Source organism: Malus domestica, chromosome 02, assembly GCF_042453785.1.
Source record: "Malus domestica chromosome 02, GDT2T_hap1".
Lineage (NCBI taxonomy): Eukaryota > Viridiplantae > Streptophyta > Magnoliopsida > Rosales > Rosaceae > Malus > Malus domestica.
In genome coordinates, this window is record NC_091662.1 from 30,183,502 (window position 1) to 30,207,110 (window position 23,609).

Consider the following 23,609-nt stretch of genomic DNA (forward strand, 5'->3'; position numbering starts at 1 on the left):
TTGGAGGAAGAAATGCCCGACTCGGCCAAGAATGGGTTAGGAGTGAACCAATTTGCCTTGGGCATGTTGTTTTCCACGACTACAGGGACTGGGGAGGTCCATGCATGCCCTAAGGAGTGTGCTCCTCCCTCCTCGAAGAAAAGTTCAGTATGCAGGCCTGCCTAAGGACAATGAAAGTCGTTAAGCAAGCGACGCATGGTGGAAATCCCCTCACCAGTCTCGTAGGAAGATTAAGTTCGAACAACTTTGGGTGCCATTGGTAATTTTGAGAAAAAGATAGGAAGAAAGTTGGAACTAGGAGCAAGAATCTAGAAAACAGGAAGTACGGGGGAATCTGGGAAGTGCTGGAAATTCGAAGGCTTGAGAATGCTAAGGTACTTAGCTGAAGGGTTTAAGTGAGCATTATATAGTAATCGATTAGTTAATGTTGGAAAACGTGGTTTAGTGCAAGGGTTTTGTTAAACAACGGCTGTCTTAAATGGTGCAAGTCTCAAGTGAAGGCATGCGGCGGTGGTTTAATCATTATTAACGCCTCGATTTGCAGACTCAACAACGATTAAAAGGGGCACTATTTGGGTTAGTATTTAAACATTAGGCTTAAGTGAAAGAAAGCCCAATGATGCCAATTGAAAGGGGGAATTGCCCAAAGCCCAGCATTAAACCCATAAGAAAATTGAGGTTTTCTCATCCATGAGTCATAAACCACGTGTCTATAAGTAAAGTGACAAGTGATGGAGATTAACCTACTATCAGCCCAAGAACACTTGCCAGTGGCATTACAAGTAAGAAAGCTGATGACTCACTACCCTCCAAATGTTTTTGGGCAAGAGCAAAAATTACAGCAGTGGGGCTAGTTTGGCCATAAAAGGAAGAAGAGACCCTAGAGACAAAGACACTCAACCAATCAAACAAACAAACATACCAACTCTGCTCTCAAGCCAGATTTGCGTCAAAAAGCTAAACTCAACCCAGATTCAGTCTTTTTAAGGATAGTTCCCTACAAAAGACATCTTTTGTATAGTCTAAAAGCTCTGCTACCTCCCTTAGTGGCGTAGTATCGATTCCCTTATATAAACTTGTTTACCATCCATCCTTTTTTAAGCATATAACTCTTGTAAACTCAAAGAAAAGTTACTGTAAGAAGTTCAACCTTGCCAGACAAGGTGAAATCTTGCCTGAAGCTCTTTGTTTATTTTCTAAATTAGTAGATCTATTGCTTAATGCATTTTCCATTATGTATTCAAGTTATTTCCACCTGTTTTTCTATTTTAAGAAGTTCATTTGCATCTGGATCTGGTTCGCTTAAATGAATATGCTTTCATTAGATATAATCTAGAACCAAACAAGTAACTTAAGGAGATCTGGACTCCCTTCATTTTGAACATACAAGACTATGAACTAAAAGTCCTTGTTTACAAGGTAAGAAAAAGAACTTAATGTGGACTTAACCCATCCACGACAATCCTTTGATAATAAGAAGTTTGAAGTAACTTGAGGCGCAAGTAATCTACTTAAAACACATGTGCTCTACATATGTTATACTGAGATAGCAGTGGCACGCCTAGCACTTAGTTTTGATTGCGAGCCTCAAGGCCTATACCTAAGGCCCCACAAAGGCACTTTTTAGAACTAACTTTGTTCTCTTCTTGTAGCACATCAACAAGCAAGAGCTCGACTACACATCCAAAGAATCAATCCCTTGGGGAGCTGTGCTAAGGTTTGAGGATCCTTCTCCAAAGAAATCTTTGCCCAAACAAATATTAGTTAACTTCAGGAAATGACAGTCTAATTTACGGAACTATCTTTTGCAGGCAAAACAAAAACGTTTGGGGCCACGTGAGTTACGTAGGATTGGTGTTTAGCTTGGTTTACTCCGGGATTATATTTCCTGAGTAGGTAGAAAGAACTCTTTCCTTGACTGGGATAAGTTGCAAGATATTGCTATTGGCATTACCAAAGGAAACAAGGATGTGATCAACGAATCCTTCATTTTGATATCAAACCATAATGTTTTGCTCGAATAAAACTTCACGCCAAAAATCTCTGATTTTGGTCTGGCCAAGTTATGTTGCAAGGATCAAATCAGTGTCAATAGCTACAGTGAGGGAGACCATAGGGTGCATTGCACCCAAAATGTTTTCCAGGAAACTGTGTTTTACAAGGCATATGTCTATAATTTTGGAATGCTGCTGCTTGAGATTATAGAAGGAAAGAAGAATAATGGTTCAACAATAAAGGACACGACAAATGAAATTTACTATCCAAAATGGATTCATAATCTTCTAGAAGAAGGAGATGACCAACAAATCGATATTCAGGAAGAAGGGAGTGTTAAGATTCCAAAGCAACTTCCAATTTTAGGGCTCTAGTGCATCTAGTGACATTCGGTGAGTTGTCCTTTCATGAAAACGATGGTCCAGATGTTAGGAGGAGAAAACTTGACGATGCAAGCATCGCTAAAAGGCTCCTACAGTTAATAGCAATTGCTGAATTAGAGTCACATGTATATGTATAGGCACCAACACTAGTAGTTCTTAGATGAATCCAAGCCTAAACAATTACAGATGACAGTTCTTCACTAAATCACTTTAAAGTAATAATTTAATTAATAATACATTATTGCACTTTCTCAACAATTTGATCATCACCTAGCTGACAATGAACATGTTAGCTCCACGTTAGAACATATTGGATTCGATTTATTGTCTTGAATGTCACCCATAGTCACAGGTGTTTCTTGTGGGCATAGAGAAGGCCTGAGAGGCATTTGCAAACATTCACCATCTCCTCCAAGCATTTTGACAACTTTGGACATCGAAGGGCGATCACTTGGTTTCATTTGAATACACCACAAGGCGATTATAACCATCTTTCTTATTACTTTCTTTTCCTCCTCTGTAACATTGTCCATTTCCAAGTCATTTCCCACAATATACTGATCATATACCCACATTGGGAAGTACATTTGGCTTGGATGCTCTACCGTTGAATTCCAATTCTTCCTTCTGCTTGCCATTTCCATCAACAACATTCCAAAACTATAGACATCTGCCTTGTATGAGACGCCTCCAATATTTTTGTAGAACAACTCAGGAGCAATATATCCCAGTGTACCTCGTGCTGCCGTCAAAGAGACAATGCTATTATCTACGGGATACAATTTTGCAAGCCCGAAGTCAGAAACCTTTGCTTTAAAGTTCTCATCAAGAAGAATGTTATGAGGCTTGATGTCAAAATGTAGAATTTGCATGTCACACCCTTGATGTAGATATTCAATCCCTTGAGCCACTCCAAGAGAAATCTCATACATGTTCTTGATACTTAAGGAGATACTTCCTTCTTTGGAATAAATGTATTTATCAAGAGAGCCATTGGGCATAAAATCATATACTAAAGCACGCTTTGATCCCTCGACACAATAACCAACAAGTTGCACCACATTAGCATGGTGAATCCTTCCGATTGTAGTTATTTCACTAATGAAATCTTGGCCATTTGCTTTGGGCTTGCTCAAAACTTTAATTGCTACAAAACGGCCACTACGTAACTTTCCTTTAAATACGGAGCCAAAGCCGCCTTCACCCAACTTATCATTAAACTTGCAAGTCATCTTCTTAATTTCGGAGTAAGAGTACCTTATAGGCATGAAGTTGTTATTGCATTGCAGAAAGTCTTCTATTGTACTATACATTGACAAATGTCTTCTGCGCCATATATATACTAAAAATGCAGTCACAACTGGAACCCCAAACAGTAGTCTTGCTGGAAAAAATGACCCTGCATAAGAAATATATCACCAAAAGAATCATAAGAACAAAAACTTATTTTTCAAATCCACACTATAAACTTTTTTCTTCTTTTGAGGTAAGCTTCAGATCAAGCCACTCTTTAATGAATGAGATATAAATTAACACTTACAAAAAAATCTTTTGATAAATTAAACAAGTTCCGAGTCCCCAAATCACCTCCACCACCCTTCCCCTCCCGCATTGGCCGACTCCCTTCTCGGATAGCTACACCGGCCACCCCACCCCACAACCAACCATTCATCCTTCCCTCAAGTCTCTCTTTCCCTTTCTCTTTCTTTCTTATTGTTTCTTCCTCTTTTTATTGCCCTCCTGTCTTATGCCGGAGAAGGACACAAGGGACACCGGCAACCTCACAAGCTCTTAAATCTGAGGTGGGTGACGGCAAATTTGAAGGTGTCGCAGACCACCCTCAGGTTCAATATCAGAAGAGTAATGCTAAGGAGATTAAAATTTTTAAACCAAATGATATGTCATAAATAAGAAACACGCACATTAATCGATACTTAATTACTAATCTAATCATCTTCAATCATATCATTTAGTTTGCAAATTTAATTTAAAAAATTTGGTTTCCTTAACATTACTCATAATCAGAATGAGAGTGGTAGAGAGCGAGAGGGAAGAGGAGAAAGAAAAAGAAAAGTTAAAACATTCAAAGAGTATCGAGTAGTACTGATAACCCATGAATTTTGTTTGATTTCAGTCATGAGGTTGGAATCTATGCTAAAAATGGACACGCACGCCCATGCATGCACACGCATAAATATATACATTAATTCTTACCGATGACCATGAGTATAGCCGCTCCACGCGCTGCAATAAAAATAGCAAAAAGTAAAAATCAAATGGAAACGGCTCAAAGTTTGAAAAGTGAATAAAAATCAAAGACTTGACTATATTTTCAAGAAATACAAGCTCTTGGGGGAGAAAGTCCCTACAAATGGAATTGAATGGTAACCATCGAGGAGCGTTTCCTGAAATAAATACCACACAAAATTCATCAACGATAAAATACTAGACTATCTTTGAGATGTGCATATAATGTACCACAGTGACTATTAAAATAAATTAGCATTGATTTGAGGGAGAAAGTCCTTACGAAAATAATATACGGGTTCACGCATATAATAACCTAGAGTGACAAAACAATACACAATTAGCAATACCACAACGAATCTTTAGAGTTTAAAATCAACAAGTTTTGTAACATATCTTTTCAAGCAACAATCGTAAACATTGAATTTGAAAGAGACTAGAAAGATGCTTTTCTTTTCTTTTTGTTTGTTTGTTTTGTTTTGTTTTGGAGAGGGATCACTTACGGAATTGATTCCACAGGAATCGAAATAAACCTACAGTATAACAAGAAAACAACATTAGCATAACAACAGTTAGAAAATAAAATTCAAGTTGCTGCCATTGTTGATACCTGTATAGCATATGATAAAGCAACATTTAATTCATTTGTCATGCAATTGATAGCGGAACTAAGATATGGTTTTGGGAAAGGTCATGACCCCCCACCCCCCACAACAACCCCAAACTCTTTAATTTAGATAATATCATTTGTTCAAAAAAATAATCATCAATATTTTAACAAACTCAATGCCACAATGATGGAGAAGAGTGCTGCCCTTGCACCATGGTGTGAATTCGAACCGCATCGGCTCCTAATCTAACAAACCTATTGTTTGACAAAAAAAAAAGAAGGGAAAACTAAAGAAAAGTCATCAAAAACTTTAGTTTTAATAAAAATGATAAAATAAAGGCGTAAGTAAATAGTACCAAAAGTGACTTTTCAAGGTAAAAATGTCCTTAACTTTAAAAGTGAATAGTACCGAAAATGTTTCATTAAGATTTCCAAAAAAAAATTATTATTTAAACCATCCCCATATTTCTCGTCCTTCACATCTTTCTCTCTCAAATTAATAATTTTTTTATATGTTTAGCAATCTCTTAACTTCTCTCCTCTTCTTTAAAACTAGAGTAACTATTCACAAAACTAAACTAAAAAGTGCGCTATGGAGTTTCTTGGAGCTTGATTTTCTTAGTTTGACTCTTTAAACTAGCATTCCAACATATTTAAAGAGTCTCATGGAGAGCTGCAAAGACAATAAAGGATGCAACTAAAACGATGGGTTTATAAGCTTTAGTTTTTCATACACCACACTAAAAATTTCTATTGAAGCCATATCGCTTTGGATAATACTTGCATTCCTCTTTTGGGGAATGAGCTCATTCCTCCACTTACAAATTAATATATCTTTATAGTAGAAATTTCATAATTGGAACTATTCAATCTCCTAGTCTTCATATGAAAATCATACCTACAAAAAATAATTCGAATCGGAGATCGTTTAGTCATCCAAATGTATCAAATAAATTAATGGTGTAGGTACCAAGAAGCATAATCATGATGAAACGTTGATTTCTTTGATAGATTTAGATAACTAAGTGATCTCCAACTTGAATGATATTTTATAGAGTTGATCTTCAATTGAAGACTAAGACATTGAACGATTCCAATTATAAAATTTTTACATTAAATATACGTTATTTGTAAGTGGGGATATGAGTTCAACCCCACAAGGGGGAATGCAAACATTCTCATGGCTTGATTACTATAGTCTAAAGTTGGATTTCCAATGGCATTGTTCATCTTTCCCCTGATTTTGAAAATTCACGGTTTTGGCACTGAACTCTTTCTTTGGGTGGTTCTGCGCCAAAAAGAATGGGTTTCGGCTCTGCGTCTGGGCCCGAAGTGGGCTGCCCTGTGTGTTGGGCTGGGTTGCACGGAAAGAGTCGAAATGACTCTTTTTCCCGCTTCAATCCAAATCCAACGGACAGGATCTGGGGGCACTTTTTATTTGGTAAAATATATTTTCATTTCACACTTTAATAAAGTTACAGTTTAGGTATACATATACAACAAACTAACATAGTATCTTAACCACTAAGCTAACAGCTAAGAAGATACATTTACAATATTGCCCTTTATATCCCCCCGCAAACTGAACTTAGGTTGTCGAAGTTGAAGTTTGTCATGAAGGAAGAGGAAACGAAGCTTGGACAGAGACTTGGTGCAGATATCGGCTACTTGGTCTTGAGTGCAGACAAAATGGACAGAGATCTGCTTGGCAAAGACCTTTTCCCTAATGTAATGATAGTCGATTTCTACATGCTTTGTCCGAGCATGAAAGACAGGATTTTTTGCTCGAGATATAGCAGAAATATTGTCACACCAAAGATGAGGGGTGGTAGGTAAGCAGTAGCCAATATCCGATAGTAATTGACAGAGCCAGGTGATTTCAGATGCAGTATTAGCAAGAGAGCGGTACTCTGCTTCGGTGGAAGAGCGAGCAACAGTCGGTTGCTTCTTAGCACTCCAGCTAATCAAAGAGTTACCAAAATAGACACAGTAACCTCCAGTGGACCGGCGGTCAAGAGCACAGCCAGCCCAATCAGCGTCCGAGAAGGCAGTGAGAGTAGGAGGAGTGGAACACTTGGAGAACCAGATACCAATATCAAGAGATCCCTTGAGGTATCTTAGAATACGCTTTACAGCTTGAAGATGTGAAAGTTTGGGAGTGTGCATATATTGGCATACAAGATTAACTGCAAAACTGAGATCAGGACGAGTCCAGGTGAGATATTGTAGAGCACCAACCAGGGAACGATACTCAGAAGCATTGTCACATAAGGGAGAATCATGATCAAGTTTGGAGGTGCTGAGAGGAGTACTGCAAGGTTTGGCACCAGTCATGTTGGCCTTGGATAACAAATCCAATATGTATTTAGTCTGAGATAGAAAGATACCAGCAGAAGATCTTTTGACTTCAAGACCAAGAAAGTAGTGCAGCGGACCCAAATCCTTGATGGGAAACAGGGAACTCAGTTGCTGAATAACTTGGTTACAGGCATCAGAGTTTGGACCAGTAACTAAAATGTCGTCGACATAAACCAGAATGAAAATCATAGCTGAACCCTTTTTGATAAATAAGGAATGGTCGCTGGGAGAGCCAACAAAACCGAGAGAAGTGAGAGCACCATGAAGCTTGTCATACCAAGCCCGCGGAGCTTGTTTTAAACCATACAACGAACGATGCAAGTGACAGACATGAGATGGGTGAGCTGAATCTTCAAATCCAGGAGGTTGCTGCATAAAAACTGATTCATTGAGTGTCCTATGTAAGAAAGCATTGCTGACATCTAGTTGATTCAAGAACCAATCGAACTGGACCGCAAGAGTGAGGATGAGGCGAATGGTGACTGGCTTGGCTACCAGACTGAAGGTTTCGGTATAATCTAAACCTTCCTGCTGATTGAAGCCCTTGGCAACGAGCCGAGCTTTGTACCGGTCTATAGTACCATCGGGCTTACGTTTGATGCGGAAGACCCATTTACAGCCAACAATATTCTGTGAGGGAGACGGGGGAACAAGAGACCAAGTTCCAGTTTTGATGAGAGCAGTAACCTCTTCTTGCATAGCTTGGGACCAATGAGGATATTTGGAAGCTTGGAGATAGGTTTTAGGGATGTAATCCACTGAGAGATGAGAGGGAAAAGGGTGCTTAGTAGCAGTGAGAGCTTTGGGTTTGAAAACACCAGATTTGGACCGGGTTTGCATCGGATGGGTGTTAGAAGGTTGAAGAGAAGTGGAAGGAACGAAATCTGGAATAGGCAGTACATGACTGAAGGGAATAGGTGTGGAAGGATTATGGGAGAAGGGGGATGGGGAAATGGAAGGGGAACGAGGGAAAGAGGGGGGAATACTAGAGGAAGAAGAAAGAGGAAAAGTAAAAGTAAGGGTTGATGGAAGAGATGAGGTAGACCTAGGAGGCAGGGATGAAGGTGGTATGTTGGAGATATGATGGAATGGAAAACTGGATTCATTGAAGATGACATGTCGGGAAATATATACTCGGTGAGTTGCAGGGTCAAGACATCTATAGCCATTGTGATTTAAACTGTATCCAAGAAAGACACAGGCTCTGCTTTTAGGATCCAGCTTCAAGGAAGTATAAGGCTTAAGCCAGGGGAAGCAAGCACAACCAAAAACCTTGAGAAGGTCATAATTCGGAGCTCGATGATATAGAGATTCCCAAGGAGACTGTCTGGATGCAGTAGGCAATCGGTTGATAAGATAGATGGCAGTGTTGAAAGCCTCCACCCAATAGATGTGGGGTACTTTGGAAGCTGTCAAAAGAGTGCGAGCAGTTTCAACCAAGTGACGATGCTTGCGCTCGGCACACCCATTTTGTTCGGGTGTGTGGGGGCAGGTAAGTTGATGATGAATGCCATGAGTAGCCAAAAATTGAGAGAAACTAGTGCTCAAGTACTCTCCTCCGGAATCAGATCTCCAAAGTAATAATTTTTGTACACAGAGAATTTTCAACCAGAGATTTGTATTCCATAAAAGTGGACAGTACATCAGATTTGCATTTCAAAGGATAAAACCAGGAGTACCTAGTAAAGTCATCCACAAAAATGATGTAATACCGAAAACCTTGAGAAGAAGCTTGAAGAGAGGGTCCCCAAACATCCATGTGGACAAGTTCTAGAGGTTTGCGAGTTGTACAAAAAGTGGATACAAAAGGAAGCTTGGAGCTTTTAGCCAATGCACAATATGAGCAGAATGACTTAGTTACATGAGCTAAAACAGGAATACAAGATTGAGAAGCAAGTTTATGAAGAATCTTGACAGATGGGTGACCCAATCTTTGATGCCAAACATCCGTAGAAGCTTTAGCAGTGGTGGTGAGAGCCTTATGATTGCCAGTTGCAGATTAGGAAAAATGGAAAGGATAGAACCCTTGCTGAACAGGTCCTTTAAAACACATCCTCCCCGAAGAAAGATCATTCACAGTGAAGTGAGAGGGATAAAGATGCAATGAACAGTGATTATCAAGTAAAAATTGATTTGCAGAGAGAAGGTTATGTTTCAAAGCAGGCACATAAAGAACTTTATTGAGATTGAAAGCACTAGTAGAAGTATGCAAAGTAGTAGAACCAGAATGAGTGATAGGCAAACCTTTGCCTTCACCAATATACACTTGTTCTGGACCTGTGTATGCTTCAGGATTTTGCAGAGTGGAATAGGAGTTGGTCATGTGGGATGTTGCTCCAGAATCGACAATCCAAGTAGGATTGGATGAAGAAGCAGTAGCAACCATCGCTGCAGGAGAGGATTTTCCACCATAAGCCAGATTGAGGCGATGAGGACAATCACATGCTTCATGATCAAGTTGATGACAAATCTGACAGGGATGTTTCTTGGTGTAGGAAGAAAAATTGTTGCGACCTCCACGATTAGAACGTGAATTATTACCACGATTAGGAAAAGATCTCGGATTGTTAGAGGATCGGTAATTGCCACGATTCAAAGGACCGCGATTATGAGAGCGATCCACTCCACGACTTGGATGACTGAAGTTAGAAGGAGAATGAGCCACAAAAGCCTGAGAGTTAAGACTGGATACAGGAAGAGGAAGAATGCCAGCAGAGGTGTGAAGAGCCTGAAAAGAGGACATCTCAGAGATACTTTTCTTGCGAGTGGCTAATTGAATCTCCTTGCTAAGAAGCAAGCCATGTAATTCATCAATTGTTGTAGATCCGAGACGAAATTGAATAGCATCAACAAACGAATCATACTCAGGGGGAAGACCGTGGAGAGTGACAGAGATCAGATCGGAATCTTCAATCGGAGAGCCGGCACTGGCAAGAGCATCAGCAATGACCTCAATTTGCTGGAGATACTGAGCAGCAGATGAAATTCCTTTGGAAAGATTACGAAGTCGAGAGCGTAGCTCATGAATATGAGACTGAGAGGCCGTGGCAAGGCGAGATTCCAATTTCGCCCAAAGATCGCGAGCCGAATTCACACCAACAGTGTAGGGAATGAGGGAATCCGAGAGCGTGGAGTTGAGCCAGATGAGAATATTCTGGTCATTTTCATACCAAGAAACATAAGCAGGATTAAGAATGCGATTTCCTGAGGAATCAAGAAGAAATTGAACCGGCGCCGCCATAGATCCATCAATGTGACCAGTCAGATTGTATCGGCGAAAAATTGGAGCAAAGAGAGCGCTCCAAGTCAAGTAATTGGTGGTGGTGAGCTTGATTGGCACCATGGATCCAATATTTTGGATTGTGATGGAGGTAGAATTTGAAGAATTAGGGTTCGAAGATCCAGTCGGAAGGGGGTGAATTGGAGAGGCCGATTCCGATGAAGGAGATGCCATTGGCAAATAGATGAGGAAGAGAGCACGAACAAAGATCTTCAACCACGATCTTCAACCACGAGCGAAGAATCGAGCAAGAACGCAGAAAGAAGAAGCAGGAGAAAGGAGGATCGAAGAACGAGAGTCGTTAGACAGAGAAGGCGATTGATACCATATTTGGTAAAATATATTTTCATTTCACACTTTAATAAAGTTACAGTTTAGGTGTATATATACAACAAACTAACATAGTATCTTAACCACTAAGCTAACAGCTAAGAAGATACATTTACAATATTGCCCTTTATACTTTTGTCACTGCGTTTAAAGGGGTGGTTGCTGTCGATGTCGTTGAGGCATGGTTTGCCGAGGGGTTGATGGGTTGCAGGTAGAGATAGGGTTGACCATAGGGGTTGCAGGTGGGATGGGGTAGCATACTTAGTCTGTGTTATTTCATTTCAACCATCGACTAAAATACACCATTTTGGCATCTAAGATGAGATCACACTCACAATCACTACTAGAATCTTTTCAATTATAGGGAAATATGCGTGAAGTGACAAACTTATAATAAAAAAATAGAACTGGAGTGACACTAAATAGAAGATAGGTGAACCAACCACTACTTTCTTTCCATTTAAATAAAAGTCAATTGATTACGTTTGTGTCTTTGTGCTGTTTTTTTTTTTTTTTTTTTTTTTTTTTTTTTTTTTTTTTTTTTTTTTTTTAAGAAATGATAGTTGATTCATATTCATAAAAGGTCAATACAGAGTAAAGCCAATCATGGTTTAGGAAAGTCCTCAAAGAGTAAGTCAAGGATTAAATCAGGTGGGGATTCAACCCAATTACAAACATGATTAGATGATAAACCAAAACATGCTTGTCTATGGGCCACTCCGTTGGCTTGACAACGTACATAGGTAAAATAGGCCTCAATGATTGACGAGAGCATTGCTTTGACATCCTCAATGACCAAGAGTGGAAACATTAGTAGAGGGATCCCGCAACAAGTCTACAATCTGAAGCGAGTCCGATTCAAATTGGCATCTTTGAAAAACCCTATTGGATGCCCAAGTCAAAGCCAAATGTGCAATCAGAACTTTTGCCTCAAGGGGAGAGAAGACGTTAGTGACCTGCCAGCCATAAGGTTATCTATGAAAACCCCTTCAAAGAAGCAGTTTGATATTTCGGCTAACACAAACCTCGCTCTTGTTAAGGTTGATTTTCTGACTGGAGGCGAGTTCATATGCAGTGAAGGCATTTGACAGAATGAGACATTCAGGTTCCTTGGCCCAGCAGAAAAAAAGGTTGTCGTCAACTAACAACAAATGACTGATAGGTGGGGCCCTGATAGGAGCATTTTTATGCGACTTAATTGGCTTGTTCTCATGCATTTATGTTGTTTTTCCTTAGTTAGTTTAGTGTTTAAAGTCATTTTCGTGCAATTTCAGGTTTTAGTGTCAAAGTATGCAAAAAGGAGCATTTTGGAGCTTTTAGGAGCAAAATTGGGCTTGGAATGAAGTACATATGCATGGAGCAAGGAGTTTGGACGAATTTGAAGTCAAAACATCAAATAAACATGCTAAAAATCTGGTGCAATAAATACAAGTTGAAAGAAAGGATAGGTTTCTAGATGGATTGACCAAAAGTCCACTCAAAACCATGTTCACACCTAAAATCCACATCCTTGCCGTGAGTTTTTGGTGTTTTCACACTAGAAAATTGAGTGAATGATTCAAGACCTAACCCACCATTATTCTACACATCCTTGCCGTGAGTTTTGGTTGTTTTCACACTAGGAAATTGAATTAAACAAGTCCATCCTCTCCCTATAAATACCTATGGCAGCAACCTCATTAAGACATCCAGAAATTAACCATTCTCCAAGCCTTTCCTTGCCTCTCCTACATATCTAAACCCCTTCCCATCCATTCCTCCAAATAACCAACCCTTCAACATCATTCCAACCTTGTTGTTGCGGCAAGGAGAAGGAGAAAAGTCCTTGGACGCGCTTGCTATCCAACATGGATCGTTGGAACGTTTAGGTGCTTTCTTCCCTTTGTTTTTCAATGGTTAAATTTCTTTATCTTTGTTTTGTAATAATGAGGAACTAAACCCCCCTTGGCTAGGGGGGATTCAAAACCATGTTTATGCTTGCTATATGATTTGATTACTTCCAATTGCGTTTCTTGAATTGTGAATTCAATTTACTTATCCGTTCGTATAAAAACTAATTTGTGTATGTTGGTTGAGAGTGCACGCTTAATTTTCATGCATGAATTTGACGCTAGTATATAAGGGAGTTTCACCTAATCGTTATGAACTTATATTCACAAGTAGTGAAGGTTGCTAGTCACAATCACGTTAAGTAAATTCTTGGCATAAGTTTCATGCAAATCATAGTAACGAGTGCCTCGTCAATGCTTATGTTTTTCATAGAACTTAATGATTCTTGCTTGTATCTCTATTATGCAATTCATGTAGGGAACTTGTAGGGAATGTTTTGGGTTGTCGTATGCAATCATCCAATCTAATAACTTGTTGAAAAACTGAGAGTTAATTAGTGCAATTCACGGTTAATTTGGGGCGTTGAGTATTCATAACTTATCGAAGAGCAATTGGAAATCATTTTGTATGCAAGCAAGACATGTGTGGAGAAGAACCCCTTAGCTAGCCTTCCATTATCCATTCAACCCAAATTTGTTTAAAATCTATTTAAGTTTTTAGTTTATTCGTTTTTACTTTCAACTTCACCAAACTCAAATCCCCCTTTTACTTTCTTGTTTTAAAATCTTTTGTTTACATTTTTAACTTTGTTTCTTTTTGTTTTTGAGTCAGTTTAGAGGTTTTAGCAAGCCCTCCTAATCCCCGGTTTAGAACGATACCCTACTTACATCTATACTACAATTGTCAAAAAGAGGGTTTAATTTGTGTGTCAAGTAAAATTGTCGCATCAGGCCCTAGAGCACAAAGAAATTTCGCGAATCCTTCCCCTCCAAATTGTTCACCAAAGCCAACAAGCCTTCCGTACACAAAATGAAGAGATATGGAGAGAGGGGGTCGCCTTAACGGAGGCCTTGAGACAGATGGAGATAGCCCCGAGGGCATCCATTAATGATGAAAGAGTATGAGACGGAGGATACACACGTCATCATCAAGTCAATCTGCCAATTAGAGAACCCCAAGTTTGGCAAGGATACGTACTCCCACCCAATACAATCATATGTTTTATTGATATCTAGCTTAAAAGACAGTAACCCATTATTGCCCCGCTGATGCTTAAACAAATAGTTAGATAGCTCCGAGGCGAGAATGGTATTGTCAGAAATGTTCTATCCCAGCACGAAAACACTCTGAGTAGGGGAGATGATATGGATTAGTATGGATTTAAGCTGGTTTCCTAATGATTTGGAAGCAATTTTGAAAAGGACGTTGCATAGGCTGATTGGTCGCAATTGAGACATATCATTAGGGTTCTTTTCTTTTGGGATTAATGAAACTCAGGTGAAATTGACCAGCTTAAGTAAATTGCCAGTGGAGAAGAAGGAAAGTATAGTGGAAGTGGCATCCTTGCCCATAATATGCCAAAAGTGTTGGTGAAAGAAAAGGGTTTTTGTCTGGGGCCCAAAGTTTGAGGGCGCCATTTGGAATAAGGCCGCCTTAATTTCCTCCGCATTGAACACCATCCAAGGCCCTATTCATATTCGCAGAGACTTTAGGTTTAACTGGGTCAAGGGTTAAATCTCTATTACCTGAGCTTGTAGAAGAGAATAGGTCACCAAAGTACTTGAGAACCATGTTTTCGTTGGTCGGGCCCTCATTTACCCAATTTCCAGCCTTATCTGTCAGGCCTTTGATTATATTTTTAACCCTCCTATTGTTTGCCCTCCTGTGGAAGAAGTTGGTGTTTCTATCCCTATTCATGAAGCCATAAAACACGAGATTTTTGCCTCCAAAAGGATTCCTCTAGGCCAATCAGAATATCAAGTTGTCACATGAGAATGGCTTTTTCCTTGATGACCATATCATCAAGCGATCATGAGAGTAAGCTGCCCAATTTGGCACGAACCTTAGTCAGTTCATATTGACGACCCCTAAAAACGAATTGACACTATTTTGAAAGGGCCACCCTAGTAACCTTTATCTTTTGCACTACCTGGAACATAGGAACACCAGCGAAGGATTGAGCCCAGGCAGCACGAATGACGTCCTTGCACCCATAGTGTTTTGCCCAAAATTCCTTTTCTCCATGTTTGCCTCTTCACGGGAAACCCACAGACGTCTAGGATAAGGAAAACATGGTTAGATTTGCTTGGGTAAAGGTGGGTAACTTTGGCAGAATTAAAGAGATCCTGGGCAGAAGCAAGAAACCGATCCAAGTGTTCTTTAATTCCACAAGCTCTGGTAGTGATCCAAGTGTAAGGATGGCTTGTGAACCCAAGATCATGCAAGTTGCAATGTTAACTGCTTCCCAAAAATTAGGGATTTGATTGATGGGACGGGCATGTCCATCTTCCTTTTCAGTGGGTTGAAGTAGTTCGTTAAAGTCTCATCCAATAGCCCAAGGTAACAAATTGACCAAAGCCAACGATTTGAGGAGGTCTCATGACAGGGGGCAATCTTCCATCGCCGAGTGGCCATAGAAGCCAATGAATCTCCAATGAAAATCATCGCCAATTGCACCAATTTTCGAATCAATGAAGTGATCAGAAAAGCCCAGAACTCGCATATTGATTTCATTATTCCACAAAAGCACAGGCCCCTAGATTGCCCCCGCGAGGGTACACCAAAAAACCTGTCGAATCCCAATTTTAATCTCAGAGAATAGAGGGCCACAATGTTAACCTTGGTTTCACACAAGAATACCAAGGTGAGATCTTGTTGCCGGATTAAATCTTGTAGTGCCTGAACTTTCCAGAGGTTCCCAAGCCCTCGACAGTTCTAGACTAATGTTATCATGGCTGGAGGCGGGGATGAAACCCGTCAGCCTCCACCGATAGAACATTATATGTCGCCATTTTCCTTTCAAGTAATCCATTCTTCTCAGCCTCCACCAACTCTTTGGATAGACTTATAGCCACATCGTAAAGGTTAAATTCATACCTGGGTTCAACATCAGACAAATATTCCAAGCCATTGAGAGGTTTTGGTGCCACAACCACCGCCCCAACCACCCCTTATGGAGGTCCACGAGCATTGCAGTTGGCCTTGGTCGGAGTGTCATCACTTTATGTGGTTTGGATTACCCTTGCCCTTGTCGCAGGTGGAGTATATAGAATGTGGCTTTCATTCACTACGTCGGATTGATTGATGAGCTGGGATGCCATTTATTGGCAGAAGCATCGAAATCCCTGAGATTCGTTTGGGGTGGGAAGTAGTCCAGTAACTTGAAGTTTGTTGGGTTCACACTAACTTCGTTCGAGGCCTGGAAAAGGCCTGTTGAATTTTGGAAGGCCTAAGAAGGTAGGCGGTTATGATCAAGCTAGTATTTTTTCAAGCGAAGGGACATTGACAACGATAGTAAGGGTCTCATTGGAGAATTGGGTCCCAAAGCTGTCTGGATGCTACATATGGCCCAATTCAGAAGTTAAGCGTGATCGAGCAGTGGAGGATTGCCCAGGAAGGATTGGTGTAGGATTGACCCTTGATTCTGTGTTTGTGGGAAACCACGATGTCAAAAAAAGTAGAGGACACAGAGCCTGCAGATGGTACCGCAGGGGGTTTGTCCCCTGCAATTCCAGAACCGTCGGTAATTTCTTTATCCTTTCTCATCACCAGAAAATGTGTTTGGACTAAAACTTGATTTTTTGGCCCAAGGATGGAGTCGGCCCAAAAGGAGGCCTAGAGGAATAGAAGATCAAGGCCCGGCCGAAACTTGGGAAAGCAGGAAAGGGCCTTTTCTGACTTGATACAATTCATAAGGGCCACTTGCCTACCTACCCAAGGACCAAGTGGTGTAGACTAATCAGACTGCACAGCCCATAAAGTACTTTATGGTGGCATTACATGTAATAAAGCTGATGAGTCATCACCCTCAAGACCGCATTCGGGCAAAGCTGTCGCTACAGGAGCCAAACCGAGTCGTCTATAAAAGGAGGAAGAGAAGACAGGAATAGAGACACTCAATCAAACAAACAAAAGCACAAACTCTGCTCAAAAAGCCAGATTTGCCTTTCAAAACGAAGCTGTAATCAGCCCAAGCCTTCATCCCCCGCGGGATAATCTTTTCTCCCAACCTCTGTAATAGCTCTGCTACCTTGTTCGAACTTGTTGTAGTATCGATTCACCTTTTGTATTCTCCTTTCCCCTCTCCCCCTCTAAGCTTTCAGACCTTTGACAGAACTACAAAAGGGACCTGCAAGACGATCAGCCTTAATTGATAAGGTTTAATCTTGCCCGACCTGCTTTGCTCTGTCTTTGTCTTCTCTTTCTTTAAAGTCTAGCAATATGTTGTATATTTCCAGTTATATGCAAGTTGTTTCTAGCAAAATCACAATGACAAAGCTTTCTCAGTACTTGGATCCGATTTGAATATATCTTCAGTGTTTAAATCAGATCCAAGTCCTAAGCCCTCAGGCATGTAAATCTGATTAGTTTAAAAGTCCTTGGCCTCAAGGCATAAAAAAGAACTTTATGTGGACTTAACCCATCCACGACAATCCTTGATAAACGAGAAATCCGAAGTTACTTGGGGCGCAAGTAATCGACCTACCTCTTGGTTTTATTTCTATTATATCATGATTATCATAGAACGCTTAAGTATGGAATGGATTCTGATAGGAAGCCTCAATGCCTACACCTAAGGCCCCACAAAGGCACTTATTTGGATTCATTCTATTCTGCGGTCTAGATGGTTTGAGTATAAGAACGGACTTTAATGGGAAGCCTTAAGGCCTACACCTAAGGCCCCACAAAGCCACCTATTTGGGTACGCTCTACCTCTCAGACTCGGATAATCAGAAATATAATAGTTATAAGACTCCGACAACCATAAAGACCAAATATAATATGCTCAAGTACTGGTTTAGTTTGACAGGAAGCCTCAAGGCCTACACCTAAGGCCCCACAAAGGCACCTGTTATATCTAACACGGTTTCTCAGGCATATGCATATTCATAACTAAAACTTGACATCCATTCGACATCTGCCATGCTGAAGATGGCAGTGGCACGCCTGAGCACTAAAATGTTAACCTTGATTGTGAGCCTTAAGGCCTACACCTAAGGCCCCACAAAGGCACCTCTCAAAGTTAACGATGTCCTTCTCTTTTAGCCTTGCCCGAAGAGTCTTGCCCGACGAGACTTGCCCGACAAAGCCCGACAGCAGCCCTCAACCGGCGCCGAACCTCCAGGGGAGCTGTGTGCTCGTCGGCCAGGAAACATCCCCGACGGGAATTCCTACCACGAACAAAATGATTCAACAGAATATGCATCTCGCCATCTGACAGCCATAAAAGTCGCCACTTCCAGTTTTACAGGTGTCGAAGTCCACGTGTAGTCGCAGGAATCCACATCTTCCACCTCTAACACCGACCCAATTTTTTTCCCCCAAGGATTGAGCATTGGCCTTAGTGCGAAAATTCCTCAGGATGTCGTGGGCTTGGATCTAGAAGATAGCACGGTCAAGTTTGATGTCATCAATCGAGTGGTATAGGGGCCAAAGTTTAACCGAGAAAGTGTAATCCTTCACAAACCATAGGTTTCCTTCCATAAGCTTTCTGGCTACCACCTCATCCCCGACAGCAATGATATATTTGTTATCCTTAGCTTTTGAGGACACGGACCACCCCCATTTTGTTCCAGGCTGATTGGAGGGTTTCCTTAACCACATTCTGGGAGGGTTCATGGTCGGCAATGAGTTGTCCCACGAGATGGATGGAGCTGTCAAAGCGTTCCTCCAAGTCGAGGCTATCTTCCAGAGTTATATTCAGATAGTCAACAATCTCATCTTTAGTAGCCATGGCCACCACAAGAAGAAGCCGTTGAAGGAGACAAGATCCACAGGGGATACAAAAAGGAGCTCACGCCAATGGTGCCAGAGCTAGGGTGCCGGAGTGTCAGAGCTAAGGAGTCGTTGAACCAAGCTACTCTTGTACATGACAATGAGCTCTACATAGTAAGCTATTTAGAGTTTTGTTCCAGTTTTGATTATGCACAATTTCAATTTTAAACTTCAAAAAATTTTGAAATTGGTTTAGGGTTACTGAAATTTTAAAAGCAAAAAAAAAAGACATTCTGCAATTAAATGCAGAGACTGTTAGGTCTAAAAGAATAAGAAAATGGAGAGAGCAGCATAACATTACTACTACTATACTAAGAACAACACGAAACTGGCTTTGGGTAAGATTCCACTATGTGTATAATCTCCTTCAAAAGTGATTTTGGAAGAGATAATGTCAAATTCATATCTGAATAAGGAAATAATATGCATGTATAATGAAGTAGGGTTTGTTTCTAATTTGGGGTAATTGATCGATATTTTGCCGAAATTTTGTAGAAATCTTGATCTTGCTTCAAGGGGCCAAATTAATTTGTAGTTTAAACTCGAGATTTTTTTTGGTTCAGAGAGTTTTACTTTTATTCATTGAATTTTCTTTGCATAATTTTTTTGTTGTAAAAGTTTAATGTTGTGTTGTTGTTCATGAGGAAGAGGACTGAAACCCAGCTGCGTGAAGAAGGTATGGTTTGTGACAGTTAGTTTTAATTTTCCAAGCTTCCTAAAAGTTTTGGAGTATCGTCTTTGGGATGTTTGTGGATCAATTTTTTTTTTACACCTTGAATTGAATCGTAGCTTCTGATGTTTGAAACTCTAGCACTTTTAGTTAGTTAAGGAATATTCAATGTAGTTGACCGTCAAAATTGGTTTTGTTGTCGTACTATGAATCTGCATCATTGATTAAGTTTATTTGTGTCTCGACCCTATGTACATGATACATTTTTTGTAGTCATCTTTTGATGTGGATCATATATTGTCGTTGTGAACTATGCAAAAGAGGAGAGACTAAGGAGAGAAGCAGCAGAATGGATGGCAAAATTAGGCAAGATTGCTGAAATACAGAGGCAAAAAGGGAGGAACTAGAAGAATTAGTTGCGTACAAAAGCTCTTTTGAGGTTGTGCTTAAGAAACCAAATTGTAAATAGCCATCAGGCCCACCGCAATGTTGAATAGTACAAACAAATATCTAAAGATAATGTTGAGTTTTGATATCGAAGTTAAACTTCTAATGCATTTTGTTTGCGCTGTGTGTAGATGCAAAGGAAAAGGTGGAGGCTGACAATTCATCAGATTATAAGATCGAGAAGATAAGAAGATAGTTGGGGATACTAATTTCATACCAGCTGGTCGAAGTGGAGGGAATTTGAGATTCTAGAAGATTCAGGAAGTTGACTAATACAATACCAAATAGTATTGTTGATTACTATTAATTTTGCTTTAGATTAGTCTCAGTTGTTGATTAATATTAGTTTTGGGGCTAATTACAACCCACGTACGACTGAAGGCTTACTGAAACTAAGCATGCTTGATTGAAACTATGGATTGGATAATCTACCATTTCGTTATGGAACTTAGACCAAACTCTATCCTTGACTAGAGAGGTGTATGTGCCTAATTTCTCCAACTATGGCCATATGTATATAAATCTAGCTTTTGTAGCATCTCTATCTTTTGAGCATTCAGAACTTGAACGCTGTCAATCTTTTGATAACTATGAACTTATGCACATAAATCTACTTTTTTAGCATCTCTATCTTTTGAACAATGCGTAATTTAACGTGCCAATCTTTTGATAACTATAGATTTATGTATATAATTCTAGCTTCTATAACCTGTATCTCCTATCTATTTTCAAAACATTTTAAACACCAACAACATCGTGCGGGCTCTTTTGCTAGTTATTTCTATTCCAGCATAATTTCGTTTGTTTTTCTTCTTTAATTGGCAAATTTCCGTATAGTTTTTCCCTTTGGGAACTACGTAGTGAAGGCTTCAATTGGTTAGTTAAAAGCTCAGATTATTTGAATAAAAACGTCTACAAAAAATCTAAATGAAAAATGTTCAAACTAATTTGAATAACTTAAAGCAGCTTGTGCAGCCGGAGGTAAATTCGAATAATTAACTAGCAGTTGATTTTTGCATGAATATTCACTGCTTGGCAACAGACGAATATTTTATATAACAATATAATAAGTCAGTACTTCATTAGAGAATTACGCACCTGGGATGGTGTTTGGAAAACATTTAGGATGAGGAATGTCAGAACTATAGCCTTTGCAGGTCAATTTATCGGGCAATTCATCGGGCCAATTCACTCCAAGCTCAAAGCCATACATGAGTGCACTGTGTATATATTCATAAGAGGGCTTGTAGTACTTCAAATGCATCAAAGCAATCCTCTCTGCTCTGCAACCCTCATTCAATTCCCCTACTTTCATATCGTTTGGGCCAACCTTGACATAACTATAAGATTTTGGTTGAATCAAAGAAGTGGCAGTACTATTCAAGCATGGAGCAGTATCCACGTACAGAGAAGAATTCACTGGGTTTCTACACCTCAAGTAAAATATTGATGTTGAAAGTCGTAAATTGGTGGTGGGATTATACGAACGATATGGATCTCTTAGTGAATAAGGGCCGGGAGGCAAATTTCGAGGCATGGAAGAGCAATTGTTGTTGTCAAGGCCAGGATCTAGAAGTCGGAGTATTTTGTTATTGTAGTTGATTGTCTGTACGTAGTATTTACCAGAATAAGGTATATCACCATAATAAGGTAGATCTAGTATTGTAATGTTGTTCTCACAGGAAAGAGTATACAGAATGTGGCCGCAGTGCTTTGGATCATGTTTTAGTCGAAAAGGGTAGCTTATGTTGCGAATATTGCCGCAGGAGGAGGTACAGTTTGTACTATCATCCTTAGCGTTACAAGTTTCACTGCAAAAGCAAAGAAGAAAGGCTAAAATAAAGGTCAAGGACCTGCTTCCACTAATTTCCATTGGAGAGAGAGGGGGAGAGAGAGAGAGAGGTGTACTGGTAAACACCAAGTAGTTAAATAATATAGGAGAGAGAACCTTCTGGGAAGTTGCAGTAAGCACTTCAAATATCCAAGAGAAAAGTCAGTCAATGGCAGAGACCGACTTGTGTAATAATAATGATCTCTCTCTATCTCTCTGTGAGGTGTACTAGTAAACACCAAGTTGTTATATAATATAGGAGAGAGAGGTGTACAAGTAAACACGAAGGGGAGGGGTTAAAGCACCTTCTGGGAAGGTGCAGTAAGCACTTCAAATATCCAAAAGAAAAGTCAGTCAATGGCAAAGACCGACTTGTGTAATAATAATGATCTCTCTCTCTCTCTCTTTCTTTAATGGAGAACAGAGTATAATTAGTACATATTATATCTCTTCTTAATTACACAAAAGAAAATTGGGGTTTTTGAACTTAATCTTTGAAGAAGATTAAAGTTTAATAAAAATCTGATGTTAAATTGGATATTGATTTTGATCCTTTAATATTTACTTAATTCAAATTCATATTATATTTTTGTTTTAATATTTAATAGATGTCTTATTTTATTTGATGAGATCTTAAATTCGATTCTCGCTAAAGGTAAATTTGAACCATATTATTGTAAGTTTATTGCCCATCCCTTCCCCTTAGTGTAGATAATATCAATTGTTCAAAAAAAAAACAGAGATGTCTTTTTTTTTTTTTGGAGAAATTAGGTTCTCATCCTTCATTTTGCTACTCCATTGATTAAATTCATATTCATTTTCAATTTTTGATCAAGGTCCTTGGGTATTAATAACATCATTAATTATTTCAATAATAAAATATTTTTTTATTTCTAAATATATTCATTTAATGTTAAAAATGTTACAATTAGTATATTTATATTTATGACTAAATTTTTTATTATATATTTTTAGTTTTAATTTGTACCCATTTTTAAGTTGTAATTCTTTTTTAATTTGTACCAATTTTCTTTTCAGTTTTAATTTGTACCCATATATTAATTTCTTTTTGTGCCCATATTTTTAAGTTTATTTGTATTTGTACCCAAATATTTTTTTTATTTGTACTTTTTATTTTGCTAAATGTACCCATGCTAATTATATGTACCCATTCATGTAATTTAATCTTAAAATGTACTCATTCTTAAGTATACCAATTTGTTATATGTAAAATGTACCATTTTTTTTATATAAAATCTATTCAATTTTTTTTCTAATCCATTTTTAAACTTATATGGGTACATTCTTTTTTTTTTATGATTTTAAAATGTATCCATGTCAAGTTTAATCGAAGAAATTTACTAATGTTATTAAGCCTAATATATATATATATATTGTGATTTTGAAAAATGTACCCTTGTTTTGATACAATAATTTTTTTGGTTAATTTTGATGAATGTACCCATGTTTATATATATACACACACACAATAGTATATTTATATTTTAATATTTTTAATCCCACAAATTATTGTTTTTTATTTAAAATCTCAATTCTATAAACAACTAAAATTTCTAATTTTTAATTTAAAAAATATAGTAACGTACATAGAAATAAATTATTACATTAATTTC

At 38.9% G+C, this 23,609-nt stretch overlaps 1 protein-coding gene and 1 long non-coding RNA gene across 2 annotated transcripts; one reads left to right on the forward strand and one right to left on the reverse strand.

Annotated features, from left to right (window-relative positions):
* Positions 1-2,473: 2,473 nt before the first annotated feature.
* LOC114821564 (rust resistance kinase Lr10-like) lies at positions 2,474-22,223 on the reverse strand. The gene is made up of 6 exons (XM_029094230.2): positions 21,243-22,223; positions 5,129-5,158; positions 4,909-4,941; positions 4,748-4,783; positions 4,593-4,622; positions 2,474-3,777 (listed from the first exon to the last, which is right to left on the reverse strand). The coding sequence occupies exons 1-6, from the start codon at positions 22,015-22,017 to the stop codon at positions 2,645-2,647; spliced, it is 2,037 nt and encodes a 678-aa protein (XP_028950063.1). The 5' UTR covers positions 22,018-22,223; the 3' UTR covers positions 2,474-2,644.
* LOC114821567 (uncharacterized) lies at positions 18,479-20,688 on the forward strand. Its single transcript, XR_011573657.1, has 3 exons — positions 18,479-19,141; positions 20,019-20,136; positions 20,276-20,688. It is a non-coding gene; the product is annotated as an uncharacterized lncRNA (long non-coding RNA).
* Positions 22,224-23,609: the final 1,386 nt, after the last annotated feature.